Raw genomic sequence first — 22,112 nt, 5'->3', positions numbered from 1 at the left:
CGCCTCCCTCCCCATTTATTTATTTATTTTTTAATTGGATATGTTTACTTTTGTAATTGTGGGTGGGACTGTTGGTGCAGAGCAAACCCCACGCCCCTTTGAGAGTTTGGAGCAGGGAGCTTGTAGGCCACACATCGTCACACATAAGCTCTTTTTTAATCTGCATTTCTTACGTCTGCTCCCGAGTCAAAACAATTTGAATAAAGAAATACGTAACACTTAATTTTCCTTGTATATGCCTTCCATTATTAGAAAAAAAGGCTACAAAAACATGTTAAAAAACACATTCTCTACTTAGTTATTTATATTTTACCAGTCAAAGTGCAGATCATTTAACATTTTAAGTATTAATACTATCAAATAATATTTTTGATATTTCCACATTTTGAAAAACTCTTGCTTTCCTTGTATATTTTTGTAACTTTTGTCCTAATGATGCCTTTTTTGTTTTATTTTTTGATCTTTTAGCAAACCCCTAATGGATCTCTTAGTGACTCTTTGTGCAAAGTATCACCTGAACCCAGCGAGCCACACCTTAGAACTGGTCACAGCCAACAAGAACAGCATCAAGCTGAAACCCAGCGCCCTCATCGGGACTTTGGATGCAGAGAAGGTCATCCTGAAAACTAAAGGAGAGGACAAAAATAAAAAGACAGGCCCTCAGATGCCTGAGGTAATTCATCACAAAGCATAAATGCAGCTTTCTCGTGTTTGTGTTGTTGTTTTTTTTTTTTTAAATGTACGTATCTTCCAGGCAACTGTTCGGATGGTGATCAACTACAAAAAGACCCAGAAAACCATATTGAGAGTAAATCCCCGTGTTCCCCTTTCTGAGCTCTTACCAGCAATCTGTGAAAAATGTGAATTTGACACAGAGACTACGGTTCTGATGAGGGACGGCCAGTCACTGACCCCTTTGGACTTGTCCAATTCTCTTAACGATTATGCAATACGGGAGGTTTATGCAAGAGACACAAAAGGTAGGAATTTAGTGTTTTCAAACCACGCTGCATCATTAACACTGTCATTGTACTACCGGTCTGTGTAGTAAATCTTGTGTCGGTTCTGCAGGAAAAGCGGCTTCTCCTGTTTGTCCAAACTCACCAGCAGGTATGTCGCTGACTAAACAGCACAGGTGACCGTGACAGAGCGCTCATGTTTTTGACAGATGCAGTATTTAAAAAAATGTTTTTTTTTTCAGGAGTTGTCACACCAGGCAAAGCAAAAAACCTGAAGGAGGAGGAGAATAAAGGCCTCTTCAGCATGTTTAGAAAAAGCAAGAAAAAGTCAGAGCAGGTAAGGATTTTCTGATAAACAGAACCTGGAGTTGCATATTTTCATAGAACGTTGAAATCCTCAGAGGGAGGTTTCTTTACTTTGCTCGGCTATTAGTTAATGTTCACTGCGCTATTTGGAAACTACCGTCCTCGTCACATTCTGATTGGATGTTTGTCCTTTTAAAGCCAACGACAGTCAGTGCCCCCGGTTCTCCTGTCCTCGTGAGCAAGCCTCGACCGCTGAGCATGGCCCTGCCTTGTTCAAACTCCTCCAACTTTGCTGATGTGCCAAAGAAGAGGCGCGCGCCACAGCCGCCGAACCGGCTATTTCAGAGGAGCAACTCAGACATCGGGACCACGCGGAGGTTCAGCTCCGAACCCGGTACCCAGCTCGACCAGGCGAGTGGAGACTGAATGTTGCCATTAGACGCCCTGCAGTTGTGTAAGAATGAAAAACCTGTGGTTGGTGCCTTCCTCCGCTTTGATTGTATGCAAATTTGATGCAGGTGGCGGGCGTGAGCCGTGGCTCGTCGGCAGAATCGTCGCTAAAGAGAACCAAGCGCAAGGCTCCTCCACCTCCAACAAGTGCCGTCGTCCACAGTCCGGTTTCTCAGGAGGAACTTTCACAGGGTTAGTGTTCATTTAATCCACTTACCAGCACCTCCTGTTGGCTTTTATGATTCTGCATATGCATAGAATAGAAATTAATGAGTAGAAATCGTTTTGTTCATGAAATAAAGTTGACACAAATTTGATCAAAAGTTTAGCACTCATTTTGTAATGTTTTCTTTGACTTTTGTGCCTCCTTGTGGTCATTTTACAAAAGTATGCCATCTAGTTAAAGCTTTAGTAAATCCTGTTTGTTAGAACTCTTGTTCCATTTGGTCAGAAAGGCCAATTATTAATCCAAAATAGGTCAAGCTTTAGTGCACACTAGTTTTGGTTGCACTTTTTCTATTTGAGCATTTTTCTGATGATTATTCTCTACCTGTTAAATATTTATTTTATTAATATATAGTTTACATTTTATGTTGGTAGGAAGCTTAGCTTATGTAGTTTATAAAATCCCAGGAATTTTATTTTTCCTGGCTGTTTATAGTTTTTCTTTTCAACACACTTTCCTGTGATTGTGTAGTCGCATTAGATCCTATTCGAGGAAACTCCGCCCGTCCCGTATGCACAGAAAAAACATGCAGATATTTGAAAATATTTGTTTAATTTTTTTTCAAATGCTTGATTCATTTAGGATGGTATTTTTCCTTGTGGAGTTTTAACAAAATCTTAAACATTCTAGTTTTCTTCCATGTAGAAATGTTAGTTTTGTTTCTATTTGCTCAGTTACACTTTATCTCCAACATCTCAGGATATAAATGACCCCTGTTTTTACAGCGCTCTGCTGCATGAAGCATTTTTTCCACTAGCTTCACCGAGAAGTGTCACCTCCTCCGCTCTTTCCTGAAAGTCCTCGGTGTATAAATTGAGATCAGATGGCGACAATGGAAACTTCTGCTGGAGTGGCCTTGACATTCCTATTTCGTTCATCCATCAAGAGCTAAACTCTATGTGTGATTTTTGTTTTGATTGTATCCGTTAGTTCTCAGATGTCTTTTAAAGGAATTTATAAGTTATGTTTTTGCCAAAAAATTTATTGGTGTCTGTATGTCTTTGTTGGTGGAAAAAACTGCATTTCTATTCCTATTTAACTGTGTTGTTTTGAACATTCTTTCTGTAAATCTCAACATAAGATTTTAGATTAAATGCTCTTTGTACTGCCTAGAGCCACATTTTAATGTAGTGAAGTCATATTGCGAATTCTTTACCCTCCAGCCAACACATGGTTTTCACAATATAGAAACAAAGACACTCATGATTTTGATGTTTTATAGCGATTGCAGCTCCTAAAACACTGGAGGAGATTATGGAGAAGGAGGAAGTGACCTCAGCGTCTGCAGCTCATAATGGCGTCCAGGGAGAGGACCGGAGCCTCAGCGTCTCACCGGAGGTCTCACTGCAGTACTTGTCTCCAGATATTGAGATGGAGAGCACGATGTCAGTGGAGGGCGGCGAGGAAGATCGATCTGATCATTCTTCGGATGGCATGTATGAACTCGAGTTATACTAATTTATTTTGTGAGTTTACCTGCATCAGTAGGTATTTAAAAAAATGTGTTTCGTTTTTGCAGTCAAAGTCAGGTGAAAGATTCTACAGTTGCAACTGATGCAGGGAAAACGAATGACTCCGACGTGGCACCAAACAGTGGGTTCCTACTAAATTCTTCACATTCCCTCTTCCTACTTGTCATACGTGGACATATGGTTTGGGCCCCCTCCAGCCACTTTTTGACGTTTTGGGTGTCCCCAACTCATCATTTTTTTGATGTGCCGGCTGCTCCCAGTAAGTCACGTGTCCCTGACCCTTCAGACACGTAAACGGACGCAGAACCCATACTGGGTTAGAGTAAAGGTCAACCTGTTCCAAGTTGGACTTTTTCAATTAAATAGAACCAGCTTCTGGGTGTGAAGCTCATTATCCCGACTGCAAAGTTGGACGCCCTTTCAAGTCAATGGGACAAGATTTTTGGTCACCCGGTTTCTCGACGAGGGAATTGCCTGGGATTGTTTCATGGTGTTTAGCTCCAATCGGACTTGGATTCTGGAAATGGGTTAACCACGTGGGTCTAAGCCACCAAATTAACAGCTAGTCATCAGGGGGTGCTTGTGAGCATTCACTGTGAGTTTCATGATGATTAGTGCACAGGGAGGGTAACTGTTAGGGTACCGGTACTGCATCCCAAGGGTTGAAGACTCCTGATTAGAGTCTGTGGCCCAGTACCAAGCAGCCCTCTGACTGGTACCAGTCCTGATTTATTGGCAGCCAGCATGTCAAATGATGAGTTGGGGATACCCAAAATGCTAAAAAGTGACCAAGGGGCACCCAAACCACATGTTCATATAAGACAAGATAGGAGTGAGAATGTGTCTACTAAATTATAGCTAAAATAATAATATTACTTAAACTAGTTCAAATAAATTGGTTTCATTTGTTTTTTTAAAGGTGGTTGTCAAATTCCTGTTGAAGACCCAAGCAAACCCGACATCTGTGAAGGACCACCGTCTGACGCCACTGACGGTCAGAACAACGCCACCAGCCTCCCTCCAGCCATCCCGCAGGTTGCAGAGACCTCCGTTCAGACAAACACTGACGCCCCACTGGAACGAGCTGACCTCTTGGGCAGTTTAGAGCCTCAAAGTGCATCCAGACCTACGGGAGAGGATGCTCAAGTCCAAACAGATTTTGAAGATTTCCCTGCTCCTCCACCCCAACACGCAGACAACAGGCCTGCATCCGTAAACTCTTCCACATCCCACACCTCGGAGACTTCTCCATGCCGAGACTCACCGCCAAGTGCCTCTACTGCAACAAAAGGGACATCCATGTTTGCTACAGACTTTGAGCCAAAACCTAAACCTTCTAATGAGATTACAAGAGACTACACCCCTAAAGTGGGGATGAAGACCTACACCATAGTTCCTCAGAAATCCCTTGAAAAACTTAGATATTTTGAAGTTGCACTGACACTGGAAGCCCCTCCTAAAGCTCCAGCAGAGGGACAAAACGCTGCTTCTCCTCTTTTAGATGAGAGCACCAAGCAAACGGGATGGACTGAAGTTTTAGAAAACACAACACATCCTAACATACCCAGTAAAGACTCACTGAATAACACTAGTGCTCAGCACACTTTAAATGGGGATATGTCCCAGCCTTCTTCACCAGCAAGTTTACACAGCACAGACGAGGGCTCATCCGCAGCTAATGGAGTGTCTCAAGCAGTTTCACCAGCAGAGCTCAAGGAGATGAAAATTCCACCTGTGACCAAACCGAAGCCCACTTCTTTCCGCCTGCCGCAGCTGAAAAAAACACCTGGGTATTATGTAACTTCAGCAGCCGAGAAAAGTCCGGGTGCCGGTCCGGGCTTTGGCCTCAAGGAGACTTCAGGGAGTTCAGAGAGGGCAGCCCTGCCACCCCCTCCTCTCCCACCTCCTGTCCAGTGTCAACAGGAAACGGCAGAGGCCGCCGGCGTCCAGCTGAGCCCCAAGCAGGTCGGCGGAAAGGTGGCATTGTCCAGGCAAGCTAGTCTGCCGCTGAGGGAGTCGAGCACAGGCTTGAGCCTGGAAAAATTAAGGAGCTTTGCAGCTCCTAAACCTTACTCTCCGTTAAAGCCGTCCCGCTTCGCCCAGGCCGTCTCCTCTGCTGTAAAACGGAGCCAGTCTCTGTCGCACGCACCCAAGTCGCCTCCCTTCATCACCTCCACACCCACCTCCCCCACTCCAAGTCTCTCATCAGTCACAGAGACAAGAGGACTGTTCTGTCTGAAGGTTGGTTCTCTCACAGCTGCACTCGGAGCAAATCTAATCTAATTGAAGAGCACAGATGCCAGTCAGTGTCAGATCGATTAGAAGTGCACTAGGAACAACTGACAGGAGTGCCCTCTTAGTGTTCCCTGGTGTTTGGGAACGGAGATGAGGCTGTAGTGCTTTCCTTCATTCTGTCTTTGATGTTGGTGCTCTGTGTAGAGGCTTTGATCAGCTGTGACTGAGGAAGATTATGAATTCCAGGCATTTAGAGTTTCAGTGTTCACTGTGGAATGATTGGTTAGACTATGGTCGCATATCCCAAAATACCACCATGCTGCAACATCAATGCAAGTCCTTCAGTAAAATCTGCTGGTGGCTGCATGGTGGCATTTGTATTTAGAGGCAGCAGTTGCATTTTTACACGCTGCACGGCGGCTGCTAAGGTAATAAGAAAAAGTAACAATTTTACAACAACTGATTAGTACATAAAAACCCAGTTTTCATAAACTTGTAACAGTAATATCTCCACATATTAACAACAGAACTGAATGTCTTGAATTTAGTTTAATTTCTTGTTTACATGCTCAGCACAGCACTATTGACATGCTTTGTCGTTCTTTGTACCGCAGCAGGACTGTGAAAACAGAGCGCTGGAGGGTGACGACTCCAGTCTGCAAAGGGAGGAGGGTCTTCAAATGGCCGGAGAGTGCAGTCCCTAAAAATGTTTGTCTCATGACGCATCACATAATCCAGAACACTTTCATATTTTCAACAATGTGCTCATCCAAATCTGTCTTTCAGGAGGAGTCCACACAGTCTTCCTGGAGCTCTTAAGAAATTTACCACAAAAGAGGAAAGCCTCTTCTCTGACTCCTCTTACCTAGCCAGGATACATAAAAATATGTATTTTGATGGTTACTATTTTGTATTTTTTCTTTTTTTTTAATTAAGAGATATTATTGCATATTTTAATGTTTATTTAGTGAGAACTATCATGCATTTAATGCAGTGTTTTGAGCAATCAGAAATTAGAATTTCGTAAATTATTGCAACTATTTGGTTTGTATTATCTAAATAATACAGAATGTTTAGGACAGAACAGGTCAGGTTAATGTCTTATGTTGTACTTTAGGTCTGTATTTAAGTATGAGTTTTGAATGCAGAAATACAGTGTGTACAGTACACTTGGGTTGCGATAAAAGTTTCTCCTGTCAGGTGTTTCTCTTGTGTTTCAAGTGTGCTTCTCTCTGTATTTTAAAAGCCTTTGAATGCTTAATAAAGGCCAATAACTTGAGTGAACTCTTGAGTGGATGACAAAGAATCAACAGAGGGAGTGAAGTGGACTTTTTTTTCTTCTAAATAGACAAAAAAAGATCTGTGGACCAGAAGAATTCCATCTGTGACGAGGATCTTGAGTTTGACTTTAGAGAACATTTACTGAAGTCGGCAGCAAAAAACTTAAAACTGCCCTAGAACCAATAACTTTAAAATGTTAAAACTGATAGAGGGCGTTTACATGTCTTGGCCACTAGAGGGCCTCCAAAGGCTGACCAACTTTCTATGGTAGCATGCAAACTGTAGGAAGTATAAATCATTTTTATTTCTGTTTGTAGGAAGTAAGGTCTAATGAAAATAATTGTCAAACTGATGAGTAATTGAGGAAAAATGTCAAAGCTGGAAGCATTAATAGTTTGCTTAAAGCTGCTTAAGGTTTAAGCTAGCTATGTTCTGATGACATTATTTGGTCCAGATGGGAACCCTCACGTGAGTTCCAACACCTACCTTGGGTTTGTACTTTTTGTTGCTTATCAAATACATGGTAAGTATTTTATTTTATATATATATATATTTTACTATTATTTTTCTCACGTTGACCTGTAATGTGGCAATTTTGATAATCTCTGGCGGTTCTTAGTTTCAAAGGCTTTTTGAAGTTTTGTTATTATTCACATGTGGATATATTATTTTTATTGCTTTGATTTTTTTCTTGCATCTACATGCTCCTTATAAAAAAAACAGGTTTGTTGGGAAAAAAATATTTAAAAAAGGCCTTGATTTTGAAAGTAAAAAAAGTAGTTTATTTGCATTTTGTGTAACTTAAAAAGTATAAAATGCAAACACCAATATTTCAAAGTGCTTTTTCAATGCATACATGGTTCATCTTGATTTGCTAATGCAGCACTGATCAATTTTATCACAAAATCAGATGACCCTTATATTTAAAATTTTAATTACAGCAGGTAAACAAGCTGACTCTCATCCAACAGATGACTGAATGGATGGAGAGCAACTTCCTGCATCGAAACCCAAACAAACTGAGATGATCGCCTTCGGCTAATAGAATCAAGGATTATTACAAGCCACTCATGCAGAATTATGGGGTTCTACGGGGAAATCAACAGTCACATTCAATAATTCCATACATTAACATTTTATAATCTCAAATACATTGCCAGTAATAGACATATTTTTATAAAGAAGACCTAGAGACACTTAATTCAAAGTTTATCTCCAACAGGTTACTGTGACGATTTGCTCTCTGGACTCTAAACGTGCTGTAAGGACGCTGCTGTTCATTCAGGAGACTGTCAGGACTAAAATGAAGAAAAACAATCATAAGTCTGTGCTTATGACTTTGCACTGTCTTCCTTTTATGCAGAGTGTCTGTTTTTATTGTAAAGTGATTCAAGCTATGCAAGCATGAAAAGAGCTTTTTATAAATAAAGTTTGATTTGATTTCACACTGATGCAGTAGATGGTTCTAAAATAACGTTTGAAAACTATAAGGTATATTTTTTTAGTTCAACTGTTTTATACATGTTTAATCCCTCTGTTGTCTAAGAATTATTAAATTGAATAAAAATTAGACCAAAAGCCTTTAAAAGATCCGTTTAGGATGGAGTTTTTGGAGCCTTATAATTCATTTAAAGCACCATAGTTTAATTTCTGCACAATTCATAAACTTGCTCATTTTATTTAGCAATTTTGTTAATTTAAAATGACTGACTGAAATCAAAAGTGTGTTCCATCTGTTTTATAACAAAGTTGAAACAGACAAAAACTTTTACAGCATGGGCAGGGGAAACGATACACATTTTAACACTAGAAATATTTTAATGCTTATATGTTAGATAGGGTTTAATTAATATTTTTAACATACTTGTGTTTTTAGGTGCAGTCGGAAACTTCACATAAATTAGGATATAAGGCCTCAAAAACCTCAAATTTAAAGACCCACTCCGATCATCTTTAGATCTATTGTAAAAGCATTCCCAGTGGTTATTTATAATTATGCTGTTTTTAGACAAAATTGAAAAATCTGTGTTGTTTCTAGGACAACAGCAGGAATTTAGTAGAAATTTGCCTCTGAGTTGTGAGTGGGACTGTTGTCACAAACCCTGCCCTCTTTCACGTGTTGCAGAGGGGATCAAAGTAGATATCTCAAGCCCCCGCCTGGCATGTAGGCTTTTTTTAAACGGCACAGTTTTGTCTTTTTCAGATTCGAATTCGAATAAAGAAAAACTCAGAAATTGTATCTTGAGCTTAATCTTTTGATAAATGTCCTTAAAACATAATAAAATAACAAAAACAGGACTTTCATTGGAGTGGGTCTTTCTGTTGTAAAGCCACGTTTGTCTTTTTTTGTCAGACTTTTTGACATCATCCCTGAGAACCACCCTCTTTGAAGGGATGATATCTGTAAATCCTTAAGGGAAATTCTGAGGGAAAATTCCAGCAGAGCATTCAGTTCAATGCCAGGTAGATTGGTAGCCTCCTTGCCTTTTTGTGGGCCAAAGAAGAGAATCTTAAGCCTTGTTTTCACTGAGCGGCCTGATTCTGTACATTCTAGGATTTTGAGCGTTTCCATTGTAAAATGGTCCAGTTAAACAGTACCAAACCGTACCTCTTGGGGGGCCTCCAACTGTTTGTAATTTCATTGAAAAGTGGATTGTAATGGTTAAGGTGGAGCCGCTGTAGCTACCCATTGATTGGCAGAAAGGGATGCTGACAATTGAAAGCACCAATGTGGCGCTCATTTAAGCTAAGGTTCGTAAGCATTTGGGTTTTTGGGGTTTTTTGGGTATTCTTTTGGTTACGAGTCTATATTGAAAATCCCTGCAAATTACAGTAAGGCCTGGAATTTTCTAGTTTTCGCACTATCTTTCACTTTCAGCTTATCCCTTTCGGGGTCGCCACAGCGTAACAGCACCCACTGTTTCGCATCAGTGATTTGGCAGAGTTTTCACGCCGGATGCCCTTCCTGACACAACCCTGTATTTGAGGGGCATAGGGACCCAGTTAGGCAGCAGCGTCAAGGGTCTTGCCTAGGGACCCAATGTGGATGGGGATCAGTGGACAACCCTAGGAATCGAACCCAGGGCTCCTGGGTGTCAGCCCTTCACCTAGCTCACTGATCCACCCAGCTGCTATTTTCTAGTTTTCGCACTATAATGACACAATAAAACGATAGCAGTTCACACCGCGTATGCGCCATGAAGGCTAATCGCTCAGCAGAAGCGAGGGGTAACTGAGTGGAAATGCGAACCAGAATTAACTGGACTATACCGTACCACTCCGGACCCCTCAGTGGAAACGAGGCTTTACTGCAGGGTCTCAAACTCAATTTACCTTGGGGCCACTGAAGGTAGAGTCTGACTGAGGTTGGGCCGTATGGGGTTCCATTCGTGCCAAAATATGTTTTTGCATCCACTGTCTACATCTTTGGTCCATTGCCTATGTCTACTGAACAAGTTTTTGAACATTGGTCCATGTCTATGTTCTACTAAGCAATATCTTCTGCATGTCCTGTGAAACGACAGGAGCTAACAACGCTAGCAACTGTTGCTAAGGACTTTTCTGCAAAGTTATAAGCTTAAAGCTTCAAAAATACAAAGCTATCCTCAAAGAATTTAGTTGGTTCATCAGTTCCACACACAGGCCTCTAAATGTGCCATTCAAACAAAATACCAACATTAAACTTTCATCTTAAAGTGGGGGTTGCAAAATGTTGTCTTGGCCCACAGGCCGCCAGTTTTAGACCTCTGCTGTACTGCCCACATTCAACTATGCAGGACTTGCTGTTACCCTGTCAGACAAGTTTTGCGACTATGTGGAGCATGCACCAGGAGATGGTGCAAGCTTTACACTATTAAAAGTAGGACTTCTACGCTTTGAGGCATGAGGCGTTGACTCCTGAGAACAATGCAGAGCTTAACATGGTGCAGTCAAATATAGTGTAGCATTTTCTTATTACAAAGAATTAAAAAAAACACACAAAATGTATTAATTTGTTGTTTTCAAAGGCACAACAACAGCGTCTTTGTCTGATTCCTGTCATAGTTTAAGGGGTTGTTGTAAGACGGGCTAGGCTTCATCTACTGTTGGTGTGCGGTTGTTGTTTTAACCCTTTGCTGCCTGCTTTTCTGCATCATCCCGGTCAGGGTCTGTTACACATTACCTTTCAGTGCGATGTTATCATCCCAACCATCCCCCACGCGGAGCCTGTCACTGAATGACACCGCCAGTAACACAGCCAGCCTCCTGGACTCGCTAGTCTTTACAGCCATCTACAGTACACTGCGTTTAAAGTGCAAAGTCTGTGCGAAGTCCATAACAAAAGAACAGTTGGTTTTATAACCCTGCAAGACTTCATATCAGACTCTTTGTTTAGGAGGTACTTGCTGTGCACATTTCCTGTCTCTACATGTGTACACACACACTTTAAAAGGGATTTTTTGTAAATAAAGTAGGCTGTTTTGTGATTTATTAAGCTTAACAGAGCACTGCTGTGGTAGGGGTTGGGAGGTAGGAGGGATTATTTTGCCCCACTGGGCCAACCCTGTGGGTAGCAGATGAGCCGGAGTGATGTGTGAGTGTGCATGTGTGCGTGTTTGTGTGTTTGAGTGCATTCTGCTGAGCATTAAAGAGAAGCGCCCCGTGAGCCAGCCTGCTCCAACTGGGCTCTGCCACAAGCTCCATTCCAAAAACTCGTCTCTCCTTCCTGCTCCAGATGATGCCTTGGATTTAGCCGACCCGCTCGAGTGATATGAATAGGACACTGGACAAAATAAACACTTCTTTAAGCTTCAGACACAAAGCAGAGATTTTTCAGAGTGGTAATGTGAGTGGCTTTCCTAGCCCAGCCCTGATCCCGTTGCAAGAGTCTTTACTCACAACAAATGCTCAGAAAACCCGGACTAAGCCATGTGAGGAGAACAGGTACTTTTCTCCTTTTCTCTGCATGCACTTTGAATGCAAGTCAGCTGTTTATGACAGTCAGTCATGATATATAGATAAATGGAAATAAATAAGTATTTCTTAGCCTGATTTGCCCTGCAAGATAACAGCTCTTCTTTGCAGGAGTCAGTAACAAACATCTGAGAGCTGCTGTGTTCTTGAGGCACTATTCTGACAAACAAACATGGAGAAGCAAAGCTGTCTGATTTGCAGAAACTCATTCAATATGAGGCAATGACGCATAAATACATTTAAGCTTTAGGAAGCTAAAAGCAGGAAAATGTGCTTACGAGAATTATGTCTTTTTTAGAAAATAAACTTTTATGATGTTTAATTGTTGCTTATATATAACCTTTCAATTTTTGAAATTAACAAAATATACATACTATTTTGTGGCTTATCTCTTGAATTTGTCTCAAATTCTCGATGTATCTTATCTATAAGTCTACCGAACCTCTATTTGATAAGTCTGTTTTTGATAGGAAATTCACCTGGCCAAGTCGAGTATTATTTAATTGACGTTTGTTTCGATACGTGCCGCCCTTCTCTTCTTTATTGTGCAACTTGTTAATTTTGTTTTTTAGGTGCATTAAAGAAGAAGAGGAATCCCTATGTTTCCCTGTTCCAAATCCATCTTCTGAGTCTCAGCCGACACTTGTTGTTTCTGAATGTTTGTCATCGTGGACCAAATGTAGTGCAACTCAGGTGAGCCAGTGTCCAGTTTCCAGAGCTTGAGCTGCTCCTGTTGTATGCATGGTTACACAGTGTTTGACTTGTGATGTGAGCGAAACCTGGAGACATGTTGATGGATGAACCGGTTGTATAAGTATAGTAACAGTTGTGAATAACGCAGTATCATCATGATCAGAAAACAGTGTTGTTTGTTGAAAATGTGTTTTATTGTGTTGCCTCTCAGCCACCCAAAACAGAGCAAAAATAGTTCAAGTGGGGTGCTGTACCACCTGGAGATTTTGCATTTGAAACTTGATAACTTTATGGTTTACCCAAGAAATACCTGGCTCAGAGCCCAGAGGACTGTTTGTTTTAGGACAAGGTGTGTGATTGTCATGCACTGAATACTGGGAAATACCCGCTGGTTCTTAATAATCTTTTATTCCAAACTAGAAGTTGAACTACATGTGGCTTTTTTTTTAATAAAAAAACATTTCTCTTTACTTTTATAACCCTTCGGCTTTTTGCCTCCTGTGTGCTGGAGCCTTTTTGCTCTGCAAAGACTTCGTTGGTGCTTTTTATTTTATTGTGCAGAACAATAGATCTCTGAATGTACTCAGAAAAAAAGTCAGGTGGAAAACAAAAATCACAGGGTGAGAAAAAAATCTTTTGGAATTTTAAATTTTTTGCTGTTTTTTTGGCTTCGTTTTTTTTTTTTTTAATCAAGTGTCAAAAGCAACAAAATTACTTTTTTTACATGTTTACATTTAAAAGAAAATAGTAATTTGAAAATCTATGTTAAGTTTAAGGTAACAATTAGTTTATACATCTCGTGGCTTCACAAACTGCTACTTTATTAAAGCTGATGTTGGTTTAAAAGTCCATTTTTTTAAATTTAATTTCACTTTTCCCTTCACAAGAGGATTGTGCACCCCCTCAGGAACCAAACCGAAATATGTTGTAATGGTACAGACTTCAGCAGTTTCAGTAATACTGTTGTGCTTCATTATTTGGGTACCACCCGTTCCCATACAGTGAACCACCAACCAAAAATCTCAATGGTCAGCAGTAGGGGTGTAATGATTCATTTTAACAACAATTCGATTCTATATTAGTGGTTGATGATTCAATTCACTTTGAATTTTCGCTCATTTTGAATCATTTGATTCGATCCGACTCACTGACCTAAAATGATGACGGCAAGAGAGGAGGCTTACTCCACACCAATAGTCCCGCCCACAACTTAGACAAATTTCTGATGAACTCCTGGTGCTTTGTACTCAATTTCCAAATAATTTTTTAACATCATACAAACTGTTGTTTCAGTATATCGTCACCCCTGCACCTTTATTTTGAAAGTATGAATAAACACAAGAACATGCTTTCATCATTTCATTATGATCCACTTTAAGAGTTGTGATTGACAGCTGAGAACTGTGTTACAATCACACCATAACATGCATTATACTGTGGAAAAACTACAAAAAACCCACTACATTTTAGACTTACTGGTAATTCAGCAGACTTTTGTACCAGAATAACTTCCATTAACATTGAAGGTGATACAGGATTCTTTTATAATATATACACCTAGGTGAATTAATCCTTTAATCAAGATTTCTAACTTTTTTCTGTCATTTTGGAACTTGATATTCAGTTGAGTTTACAAACCGATTTTAGCATTTTTTTAATCCTAATCTTAATTAAACTTTTAATTTAAATTTATCTGGTAATTTTTTTTTCTTTTTGTCAGAAAAAGCTATAAGTTAAGAAAAAAAACCTCTTCACGGATGCCAAGTAAAAAGTTACTTATCAGCATAATAGAGCCAACAAGAGGAAATGACTGAAGTTCTTCCTTTGAGTTGTCACCCGTTTTTTGTGCCACTTCTAGTCTGGCTGCTGCCTAACACTGACACATCCTAAAGGGAGGTCTTGATTGACTCAGCCATGGTCAAGGACAGTGTGTCTAGAGCCGGTTTTGTTATGGGAGCTGTGGAGACAGCGTTATCGTCGTGGCTCCATTAATTCCAATTCATTTTAGCTGTGTGATAGCAGAAGCGACGGCTTGTCTGTGCTCTCACAAGTTAGTGTGCTGTATTTCCAGATAAAGATGAAGACTGTTGTGGGAGGTTCCTCTTTCCCTGTCTGTTCTCATGAGTTGAGTGCCCCACTTTCAACTATGTGAAGGTAAATACAGTAAAATGACGAGCCTCAATTCACAAAGTGAAATATAGACTTGTGCAAGTTTCAAAACGTTGACTGGTTAGTCATCACTCTTCTTATGTTTTAGTGTTTTAGTGCAGCGTAAAATAGATAAAGCAACGTTATGGCTTCATCTGTCTGGAACATCTATTTAAATTACTGAACACACCAGACCTCTGCCACACCATAATGTGCATAAATTTGACTAATAGACCAAATAACATGCAATCTTTGTGATCATCGCTTCATAAAGAATCTCTTTGTGCACAGCTGCATCTTTGATCATCTACATTAGAGCTAAAAGACTCTGTCCTGAAGCTGTCACAGCTGCTTCTGGTTCTTCACAGAAATTCTGCAATCATTTGTATTTACACATAGCAACTTGGCAGTGCGTAATATGCTAAAAGACACAGGCACAGTGCTTCATCTCATTCTTGCCCTCTTGGCAGTGGTCACATAAATGACAAAAAATGTACATTTAATTTAGGCTCAAAAGGCATGTTTTTTTGTACTTTATTGCACATCACTTGTACACAAAATCCATGCGCTTAAACAATATTTGTGTAAAAATAGGCTTTTTGTTTCAATTTATAGCTAGTTATAAAATCCTATCAAAATGCAACCAAAAGAACACAATCCGCTGCTTTCGTGTGCTTGTCCCTAGTCTGGTTGTGTAATTAAGGTCAAAGTAAACAAAAGCCAACTCTAATACATTACTTGAATGTCAATCAGAAAATCCAGACAATCCTGGGTACATTGGATTATGAATCACATTGTCAATGAATTGTCTATTTTTTTAATTTATGGTTAATGGTGTATACTTCAATAGTGCTTTTATCTTCCTTGAAGGCCCAAAGCGCTTTACAGTCACACACACATTCACACACTGATAGCAAACACTGGCACCAAGCTTCCACCGGAGCCAAGGTGGGGTTCAGTGTCTTGCCTAAGGACCCTTGGACACACAGACAGACAAGGCGTTTATCAAACCTGCAGTCTTACGATCAAAACTCGACCCCTGCATCACGGCCGCCCCAATTTTTTAACATGTTTTTAACATGTTCTTGTTGTGTTATTCTCATGGTGGAGGACATAATGAAAAACAAGCTTAAAACTGAGTTTTTTAGTATTTATTTTATTTTTGAAATTGTGGTGAATCAGGAGCTTTCGAAAAAAAATTGTAGTTGTTACGTATAAAGTACAGTTGGCGGGCCACAGGCTTCCTGCTCCACTCTATTCCGATGCATCCACTTGCAGACAAACAGATCCATGAACGTTGTTGTTTTCCTCATCTGAGTTACCAACTGTCTCAAAACTGTACAACTGGATAGCTCCAATATTGCTCACCTTTTATTGTTGCACCGCTAATGTTAGCCTGAGGTTGTGAGGGGCTGTAAGCTAGCGGGAGAGAGTGTAAACAAAGGAAAGATGGGAAATGAAGGAAAGCTCACTCCTTACAAACAGTTCCGCCCATAACTCTGAGGCAAAATTCTAATGAACTATTGCTGTGCTGCAAAAACTGTCTGAAAAAATGACAGTTTATTTATTTATTTTGCCCTAAAAATGGAAAAATCATAATTACAAGACCACTGATTTTGCAAAAGATGACTGGAGTGGGATGTAATCTTCATGTCTACATATATGCTTAATAGCACTGTTTGTATACTGTTTGTTTTCTTTTTTTTAATAAGGATTTACGTCAGAATCTAAAAATAGCTCTGCAGTGTCTTGAGACTAAAGTCAGCAAAACAATCTGACACATGTGCTGTCTTCCCTTCCTTTGTTTTAGTTTCTCCTTATCACTTTGTTTCTTTCATTGTAAGCATTTAAGCTCTCCCTAGCCTTGTACTGTATATTAGAACTCTGTTTACCATGAGAAAAATCCTTCCCTTTACCCTGTTTGCTGGAACTTCCTTTCTAAAAGGAGAGAGAAGGAAAAAGTTTTACATCCTCAAGGACAAAGGAGGAGTTTGTGTTGTGGGGATGCAACACATTTTAGTTTCTCACACTTGCACGGCAAAGGCGTTCACTCCCAAGGGTTTCTGAAGGGATGAAGTTTTGTTATCATGTCGTAAAAACTTTACTCTTATAAATGACAGTACAGACTAGTCTCTACTATCAGCTAAGCTGTGATCTGCACATTATACTCTCCCCGATTTGTATGGATGTTCATCTCAACGTTTACTGTGTACATAAGGCAGAAGCATGAGTTTCCATGCGAGAAGAGTCACCCTGCCTGCCATCACACCTCTCTGTCTGCAGAAGCGGGTAGGATTTAAGCTCTTTTGACATTTATTGAACTTTTCTTTTTTTTTATTTCCCCCCCTCTCTCTCTCGTTGTTGTATTTCTGAATGGCTGCCTCTGTTCCCATTCTACTTTTAGCTCATTTTTGGATGATACTGGATGAGATCCAGCCACATGTGAGCCCTTTCTGAAGAGTCATTGTTGATGAAAACTTTTCAAGGAATTGTTTTCTTCAACACTAAACGAGCCCTTGTTCTATTCGGAACATGATCTCTTCTATTTGACCACTTAATTAACCTCTAAATGTTTTAGATAAAGTGGTATTTGAAAGATTTTATGGTCTTGGATCAACCTGATCTCAATGAAATAAGAAAATATGCTCTAAAAAGTAAGTATGAGCTAGAAAATTGACTAAAAATCAATAAATCTAAGTTCTAAAACAAACAAAAAAGTACTATTTTCAAACTTTTTAGTAAAAGCTTATCACTTCTAATGGAATTCTTTCTATAAAACGTTTATTTTTTCTAAGCTCATTTCACATTGCATGAAGCTTAATGGCTCCAAATTAATGAATTTTCATTAAACAAATAGAAACATTTTTTACTTTTTACAGCTACTTAAATATATAAAAGTACAAATAAATCAAAAGCTATAAACAAGTATCTTTTTTTATTTCAGAGTTCTTGTTTTTGTTGCAAATCAGCCGATACTTGAATGCGTATTCGAGAACAGGGAAGACTATTTTGGTGGTTTTCTTTGTCAAGGCTGGAGGCCAACCCCTCACCACCACTCAGTGACAGAGCCACAGCTGGGGGAGAGCACTTCAAGGTTTAACCTTAGGCTAATTGGCAAACGGGCACACATTGTCCCGTCCTTGAGATAAGAAGGTCTAATAGAGGAGTTTATGTTCTATGAAACTATATTTAGTGCTGCATTGTAAGTATCTGGATTTACTCTGCTGTGTCCAGACAGGTTTTACAGCACGTGATGTTCTGCTGCTTGGCCCCCCTGTTTCACCCCCATCAGTCTGATGCCACAGCTCTTAAATATACTTTGCAACTTACTCGAAGAGTTAATATTTCAATACTGCTGTGGCAAAACTTTACCATTACCTTTGTCAATTACTAATTTGAGTTCAGAACAGTAATTATATGGGTTTGTGCTCAAGATTAACTGAAGCATAAAAGCCCAATTCATATATTTATGATGTGTTAAGTTGTAAATTGATCAAAATGGTCCATATTGGTGATTATTTTTCTCATTCAATAAATAAAATAGATTTGGAACAAATAATTGGCATTTGCTAATAAAACAATAACATAAAATAGATAGTGATCTTGTAGAGCTTATCCAATTCATCATCATTTGGCTTAATCTGATCACCAGTGCACGACAGAATCACTACTAATTCAAGTAAAAAAAATGCACACATTTGCAGTCACAATTTATAAATAAAAATCACAGCCAGACTACTAATAGAATACATTCTTCAAGAACTGAAAACCACACACACCAGGTTATGTGAAATAACAAATAATAATAAATCGATCTGCCCACCCCTAATGCCCACTAGGTTGGTGTATCTAGACCACAATGCATTGTGTTTGAACAATTTTGGTGAAAAAAAGTATATTTTTTTAAAATAAACTATCCATATTTTCATCATTGGAACACATTTTATTTATATAGTCTTCATAAAAAGCTTGTATTTACTAGATTTTTACTTTGTGACATTGTCTATGTCCTGTGTTCCTATTCCTTAACCACTAAAAAAACTATATGGTTGTGGAATATCTAGTGCCCTGGACTTTAAAAGCAATTCAAACACCACCAACGTCACTAATTTCAGGAGTGAAAACTGATTAAATAAGAAGCATTTTATGAAGACTATTTATGAATCGGTTGTGTTCTGGTAAGGAAAATGTTGATGGTTTATTAAAAATGACATTTTTTCTCATAAATTGTTCAAACCCAATGCATTGTGGTTTATATTCGCCAATGTTGTGTGCATCGACGCACACAGGTTTTTTGCAAAGACTTCTGGGAAATTTCCAGGGCACTGGATTTTGGAATAGTGGATTCGGACAGCTCTACAAAAAAGGCAAACGCACTATACATTGAGTAGAGAAGGAATTCGGACATAGCCATGGTCTATATTCTCCAAATAATGAGCATCAGTATGCTCATTAAGGAAAAAAAAAAAGCATAATCTCCAATCTTGTATAAAAACTCAGCCAGACTTTGGTCCCCTTGTGGCTGCATAGTTAGTACCACACTGGATGAAACTAATTACGCTCCCTGGGAAGCAAAATAAGGTTTCCCGCGTGCCGGTGATAGGTGTCAAGAGGTGTATTTTTAATGTTCCTTTCAGCTCGACTGAGCACTAACGCGAAGAGTTAAACATGGTGGTTCCCAGCAGACACGTCATGTTCTGTTTGGTGTGTGTTTTAATGTTTACCACAAAAACTTTCTTTTGCCATGGCTGTGAACTCAGCTGTATTTTGTACACAAAGCATGTCCAAACACAGTTAACATGCTTGGCACCAACAGGAGAATATGTTTTTTTATGCAGTATATGTTTAGGAATTGATATCAGGTCATCCCTTAAATCGTACGGTGGTGTGATGTCTCCTTGCAACAAAAAATCCGGCTTCAAATCCTAAATCATATGTGTGGAGTTTGCATGTTTTTCTCATGGATCGGTTGATTTTCTCCAACCAACTTTGGCTCCTCCCCCACAGCTCAAAAGCATGTTTCTTAGGTTAAATTGTCTTTAAATAGTCACTTTGGAGAGAATGTGTGCACTAGTGTGTCTGAGTGTGGCCGTGCCATGAACTGGGAAACTTTTAAAAGGTGTACTCCGCCTTTATGTGACAGTGGGTGGGATAGGCTCCAGCAACCTTGTGACCCTAAACTGGACTAAGAGGGAATCGAAGATGAATGAATGGCTTAACTCTCTTTAACACTCTTCATTACATAATCTTTTCTTCCTTTGCAGTTTAAGAAAAATATATATATTTAATTTAAATCAAATTAAGCAGTGTCTCTGTGAACACAATCATTTTTATTATTTTATTATAACTTTATGTCTTTATTAGTTGTCTGTTTTTCCAAAAATATGACTCCATAATCCAACTGCTTTACCTCCTGTCTCAATTTTAAAAATGTATTTCATTTCAGGTAATCAAAGTTTACAATGAAGACAACACCAGCAAAGCCATTGAAGTGCCCCCCGATGTCACTGCCAGGGACATATGCCAGCTGTTCGTCATGAAGAATCACTGCATTGACGACCACAGCTGGACTCTGTTTGAACACTGGACACATCTAGGAATAGGTAAAGTTTTCTGATTGTATTTTCATTTGCATGATGAGTGTCATTATCCTGATGTGATTATGTCAAATCAGTTTGCAGTCTCTGTTCATTATAAATGACATACACTTACAGTATGTGATGCTTTTCTACCTTAATTTAGGCCCAAAGTGCTTTATAGTCCCATTCACCCATGCACACACATATTTGTGAACAACCAAACAAAATATCATTTTTAATTATTGATAAATATCAACAGATTGCTAATTTGTTAGTTTTAACCCCAGTTCTGGAAATTGGCTTTAAATTTTTTTCTCTTTATTTATTTATTTATTTTTTTTTACATTTGGTATAAAATCAATAACATCATGAGAAATAATCTGACTGTGTAACCCTTTATTTAACCTATAATGATAAAATAATTTTTGCACATAAAACTTCAATAAACTTTCTATAAATCCCCTTATTATCCATGATTAAATGTTCTATTTACTTGCTCCTGTTTTTTACATTTTTCCTTAGCACCACCTATTGGCCACATTCTTATCATTATGCACAATGTTGCTTGGTCAATGTCATTAACGGTATTACTTGTTAAGCTGCCTTCTGTACCAGACAAATATGATTTGAACAAGTTTAAAGGAGAGATATTGGATTTATCTGTGAAAAAACTGTGAAGTTTAAGCTGCCTTGAGGAAAAGACCTAAAAGGATATCAGTAGGTGGAGTAAAAGAGGACATGCAGATAGCCGTTGTGAGGAGAGAGGATGGAGAAAACTGAGATCAATAGAGCGAGATGGTTTATTGTTGGTTTACTTCCAACACAAGTTAACAGCTTAAAGAAAGTTTCTCAGTGGTCCAAGTAAAACATTGCACTGTTTGATTGACAGCCTTGTCAAGTTATTTCCAAACTGAAATGCGTTACAGATGACTTACCATTGTTTTTCAAAAATAACCTTACTTTACGACATTACTGTCTCAGAATGGTCACACATTACATGACTGCTCTTTTACTTTAAAGTTATTTTCGTTTTGCCACCTGCAGAAATAGAACATAGTAATCTGATGTGACAAAAGTATTGTGGAGGGGGGTGATGTGCTACAGCAACTCGTTCATCATCAATATCAACTTTGTCCTTTGCAGAATCATAGGGGTTACTGTAGGTCATCCCACCTACTTTATGCCTCATTTCCACTGAGCAGTTCGGACTGGACCGGTCCACTCCTGGCCAGTTTACAATGGTCCAGGCTATTCAAGTGAGCATTTCCATTGAGTGTTGGACCATCAAGACGCATGCGGGGTGTCGACCGATGATGTAGCTGTGCGTCACAACAATGGGACTACAACAGTTCTCTGTATTTGCAGATTTGGCATGTCTCTGGTCACTAACCTGCCTGAATAAGGAGGGAATACAAATAATTTAATACTCTTTGCAAAAAGAGGACAAAACTTTTGGCTTGGATCAGTGCTGGTCGGACTCTTACTTATGTAATACTTTTCCACCAATCAATGGATTTCATTGTATGGTCTGTTCCATTTTTCTATGGAGCTACTACCAATGACAGGATCATAAATGGTACAAATCAGTCTGGCCTAATTTGTTCATTTTATAATGGAAACACTCAAAATATTGAACCAGTCCAGTCTGGACCGCTCGGTGGAAACGAGGCATTGGAGTGAAGGACCCTGGAGAAGTCACTAGTCCTTTGTCAGGGCTGGTGTAAAAATGATTACCGTATTTTCCGGACTATAAGTCGCGGTTTTTTTCATAGATTGAATGTCCCTGCGACTTATACTCCAGTGCGACTTA

The 22,112-nt window shown here is 39.2% G+C and overlaps 2 protein-coding genes across 9 annotated transcripts in view; both read left to right on the top strand.

The window, feature by feature from the left end:
- Positions 1–6,954, top strand: part of cobll1b (cordon-bleu WH2 repeat protein-like 1b) — a 24,805-nt gene extending 17,851 nt beyond the window's left edge. For 5 of the 6 annotated variants that reach the window (XM_024286821.2, XM_024286818.2, XM_024286824.2 and 2 more), the window contains 11 exons: positions 469–673; positions 755–980; positions 1,072–1,110; positions 1,202–1,296; positions 1,464–1,676; positions 1,784–1,907; positions 3,164–3,377; positions 3,461–3,534; positions 4,333–5,654; positions 6,263–6,356; positions 6,435–6,954. In XM_024286821.2, coding sequence (XP_024142589.1) covers positions 469–673; positions 755–980; positions 1,072–1,110; positions 1,202–1,296; positions 1,464–1,676; positions 1,784–1,907; positions 3,164–3,377; positions 3,461–3,534; positions 4,333–5,654; positions 6,263–6,352 — 2,602 coding nt within the window. In that variant the 3' untranslated portion in view covers positions 6,353–6,356; positions 6,435–6,954. The remainder of the gene's footprint in view (positions 1–468; positions 674–754; positions 981–1,071; positions 1,111–1,201; positions 1,297–1,463; positions 1,677–1,783; positions 1,908–3,163; positions 3,378–3,460; positions 3,535–4,332; positions 5,655–6,262; positions 6,357–6,434) is intronic. The other variant, XM_024286819.2, reaches the window with a different exon arrangement.
- A 4,477-nt stretch (positions 6,955–11,431) lies between these two features.
- grb14 (growth factor receptor-bound protein 14) overlaps positions 11,432–22,112 on the top strand; it is a 21,953-nt gene continuing 11,272 nt past the window's right edge. The window contains exons 1-3 of one of the 3 annotated variants that reach the window (XM_024287274.2): positions 11,432–11,852; positions 12,455–12,575; positions 20,170–20,326. In XM_024287274.2, coding sequence (XP_024143042.1) covers positions 11,680–11,852; positions 12,455–12,575; positions 20,170–20,326 — 451 coding nt within the window. In that variant the 5' untranslated portion in view covers positions 11,432–11,679. Of the gene's footprint in view, positions 11,853–12,454; positions 12,576–16,733; positions 17,013–20,169; positions 20,327–22,112 lie in introns of those variants that run through there. The other 2 variants (XM_024287275.2, XM_024287276.2) reach the window with 2 other exon arrangements.

The sequence above is a fragment of the Oryzias melastigma genome, linkage group LG21 (assembly GCF_002922805.2).
Source record: "Oryzias melastigma strain HK-1 linkage group LG21, ASM292280v2, whole genome shotgun sequence".
NCBI classification, from domain to species: Eukaryota; Metazoa; Chordata; class Actinopteri; order Beloniformes; family Adrianichthyidae; genus Oryzias; species Oryzias melastigma.
The sequence above is the reverse complement of the archived record's forward strand: the minus strand, read 5'-3'. Positions and strand labels throughout refer to the sequence as shown.